General features: G+C 47.6%; 1 protein-coding gene across 1 annotated transcript; it reads right to left on the bottom strand.

The window, feature by feature from the left end:
• LOC107615369 lies at nucleotides 1,552-2,028 on the bottom strand. The gene has a single exon (XM_016317436.1). It carries the CDS (start codon nucleotides 2,026-2,028, stop codon nucleotides 1,552-1,554), a length of 477 nt encoding a protein of 158 aa, XP_016172922.1.

The raw sequence follows: 3,806 nt of genomic DNA, 5'->3' as shown, positions 1-3,806 counted from the left end.
CGATTGCCCCTGTTGTGGATAGTCTGTCTCACTGCATAAGAAGGTAAAAAAAAGGGAAAAGAAAAGCAATTTCGAATATGAAAAATCAGTTTGTGGGTTCGATGGCTGAGTTCGGTGACCAGGTCTTTCCAGACGATATTTTGATGGAGATTTTCACTCGAACAGACCCGAAGACGACGGCGAGATGCAGAACCGCAAGTACAACCTGGCGTGTCCGACTGTCTTCCGACAGATTTAGGAGAGACAACACGCTCGCGAACATCGGGAAACACCGTAAGGTGTTGCTCCAGATTGGTGGCCCGGAGACGTCCGGTTCAAAGGAATCTTTCTGTATTGTGGACTGTGTAGACGGAGGAATAGTAGCCGCGCCAATGCCAGAACAACTCGGCCCCCGCGGATGATGGACTGTTATCGGCTCCGATTACGGTGTGATCTGCGTGCAGTATAGCATGACTGGTCCTGATCTGAGACTCCTGTTATGGAACCCGCTGCTGCGAGTCGCTCGGGAACTGGACGATCCGGCCGACAAACTACTTAAACAAGCCGTCATCGGTTACGCATTTAGATACCGGGCGGGAACTGACAATTACTGCATCGTCCATATGTCCAAGAGGCACGTCCTAGACAGGTTTTTGCACTGCAATATTTTCAATTCCGCAGATGGAAGCTGGAAACACGCGTACATAAATGATCAGCGTCTCACTCACCTCGACGAGTGATCAGCGTTCCACCTTGGTAAGGCCGTGTGGGTCAACTGGGGTAGACGTGGTTTGATGATTGCAATGCATGTGGTCGTGTTGGATGCAGAAACCTTTCTTCTAAGCAAGATAAGGATAAATCGTAGGTCAATTCAGCACGTGCAGGCGATGCGTGTGCTCGACGGCATCCCACATCTGGTCGGCTATGAACGATCTCCGTACGGAGGATTGTCGACCATATGGTGCAAGATTGACTTGGAATCGATGTGCGTCGTCCCGTTCATCAAGCTAGGAGTTGCCGGTCAGTATGTCGTTCCATGGAATCCTGTGACCATCATGGGTGATCATATGATCACAGTACGCGAAAACAATCACAAACGGGCTGGAGGCGCTAATGGTGCTGTTCTGACGGAAATTTTGTTGGATCAGATTAATTTTGTGAGCCGACACAGAGTCACCACATTCAGAGGTGAGTGGTCGAGAGACATGTCCCTTCAGCGCGTTATAATTGTGGAAATGGGTTGTCTAGTTCCCTAAGGGAGCGGCTGATTGTGTGATTCGATCGAATATGCGGCAAGTAGGCTGTCACTCCGTAAATCCATCGCGAGTACGTATGGACCAAGTGTAATCGTTGTTTGTATTCCAGGTATGTTTAAATTGTGCATTTCGAATGGATTGATGTGTATCGCGGTTTATTATACTTAGTAGAATGCATAGGGGAAACAAAAATTATCCAATTAGATTGAAAACACAGTGACAATGCAATCAAATCCACACTACAACTCAGGCTAAACAAATCGTTTGAAGTAATTATCTTCTCCAGACATTAAAAAAAAACATAAAATAGGCTCAGCTAGCGACTTCGATCGGGAAAAAAAATCAACAAGACGATCACGGATATCAGCACGATGATCACAACCCCATGCCTCCTCGTCCTCACGACACTCGCAAGCATGTTGTCTTCCATGGCCGTAGAGGCTGCAACGGCAGCCTCGAGCTCTGCCCTTGTTTCATGCACACTCTGTTGCAAACGACGCAGCTCGTCTAGGAGTTCCTGTCTTGTCTTCTTCAACTCTCTGTTCTCGCTTCTAATGCACTCGTTCGTTTCCAGCAACCTGCGAATGACATCGGAATAACGAGCCGGCGGCTCTGGATCGTACCACTGAAAGAACGAGCATTTCCTGCTGGTTCCGTACCCAGAACAACCATAAAACCTTCTGCCTGGATAGTCAGATCTCCAAGAGGTTCTGATTAGCGATGTCACGCCACAGTAACAGTGAGGCGTCGGTGCATCGACGGAGGACGAGCTTATGGAGGAGGATCTCTGCATTGTTTCTTCAATAGTTCACGGGGAGAGTGATAGAGTGGCTTTTGAAATAGCAGTTTGCAACGAGGGTTCATATTCACCTCTCTGGTAATGGCACCATGTCCTCGCATTCCAACGGTCTTGTTGTTGACTGACACATGTGACGCCAACCTGGCAGGAAACGGTCGATTAAAGCCCCTAGCCACAGGGCGGAGGCATCTTCCCCCATGGAGTTGTTAGCTGAGGATTCAAAGTTCAAACCATTAACATAAAAAATGTGGCCCGTTGTCTCCGAATGGTATAATCTTTCTCCACGAAAAAAATGGTCTGAAAAAAAAAAAATTCATACATATATATCTTGTACGATCCGGTTGCATCCGGGTATATTGGGAGATTGGGTTGGTCTGCGGGATGGATTCTTTTTAGCATTTTGAACCGTCTCGGACTGCTGGCCCATAGTAACGTCTTAAAAAAATTAAAAAGGCTTTCCATGGTCATTATTGCGGGAGTCTTCCCAATTCAATGGCCGTATGTTGACTGTAACTGGAATAAAACGAATTTATTGTCACCTAATCTCATTGGAAGACGATGTTACTTAATGAGGTGTTTCATATTTTTTTGTGTTTAAGGGGCATTTACGTTTTTTTTATGTGACGTGAGTGACAGACCCATCATGATGCACAGCCGTGCGCCAGAGCGCTACAATCTAGCAAGAGTGGGGAAGTGTATATTACACGCATCCCTTAATTGTTTACTCTATTTTCTTCTAGACGTTCTAACTCACGACATTTAAAAAAAAAAAGCAGAGAAGGAAAGCAGTTGAGATTATGGCAACTCAGTTGGCGGAGTCATTGGGTGAGATGGGTGACCAGGTCTTTCCGGACGATATATTGATGGAGATATTCACCCGGATAGACCCAAAGACGGCGGCGACATGCAGAGCCGCAAGCACAACTTGGCGTGTCCGACTGTCGTCCGACAAGTTTAGGAGGGACAACATGATCGCAAACATCGGGAAACACCAGAAGGTGTTACTCCAGATTGGTGACCAGGAGACGTACTGTTCAAGAGTCTGTTTCTGTCTTGTGGACTGTCTAGACGGAGGAAGAGTACCCGCCCCAATGCCAGAACAGCTGGGTCATCGCTGATGGTAGAGTGTCATCGGCTCCGATTGCAGCATGATCTGTGTCTGGTATAGCCGGGCTGGTTTTGATACGGGACTTATGGTATGGAACCCACTGATGCGAGTTGCTCGGCAACTGGACGATCCGGCGGACACCCTATGGAAACAGGCCGTTATCGGATACGCATTTGGTTATGGGGCGGGAGCTGAAAATTACTACGTGGTCCATATTTCAAAGAGGCATCTCAGAAACAGGTTTTTGCACTGCAATGTTTTCAATTCCGCAGATGGATTCTGGAAACACGAATACATTAACGATTTGCGTCTTAATCATCTCGGTGCGAGCTCAGTCTTCCACCTTGGTAAGGCTTTATGGGTCAACTGGGGTGGACGTGATGCCACGGTTGCAACGCATGTGGTTCTGTTGGATGCAGTCACCTTTCGTCTGAGCAAGATAAGGATAAACCGTAGCTCAATTCAGCACGTGCAGGTGATGCGTGTGCTCCACGGCATCCCACACCTGGTCGACTATGAACAATCCCCGCATGTAGGACTCTCGACCATATGGTGCAAGATTGACTTGGAATCGATGTGCGTCGTCCCGTACATCAAGCTAGGAGTTGCCGGTCAGTATGGCATTCCATGGAATCCTGTGACGATCATGGGTGATCGTATGATC

This window comes from Arachis ipaensis, chromosome B09 (assembly GCF_000816755.2).
Source record: "Arachis ipaensis cultivar K30076 chromosome B09, Araip1.1, whole genome shotgun sequence".
Lineage (NCBI taxonomy): Eukaryota > Viridiplantae > Streptophyta > Magnoliopsida > Fabales > Fabaceae > Arachis > Arachis ipaensis.
This window is presented reverse-complemented; position numbering and strand designations above follow the sequence as displayed.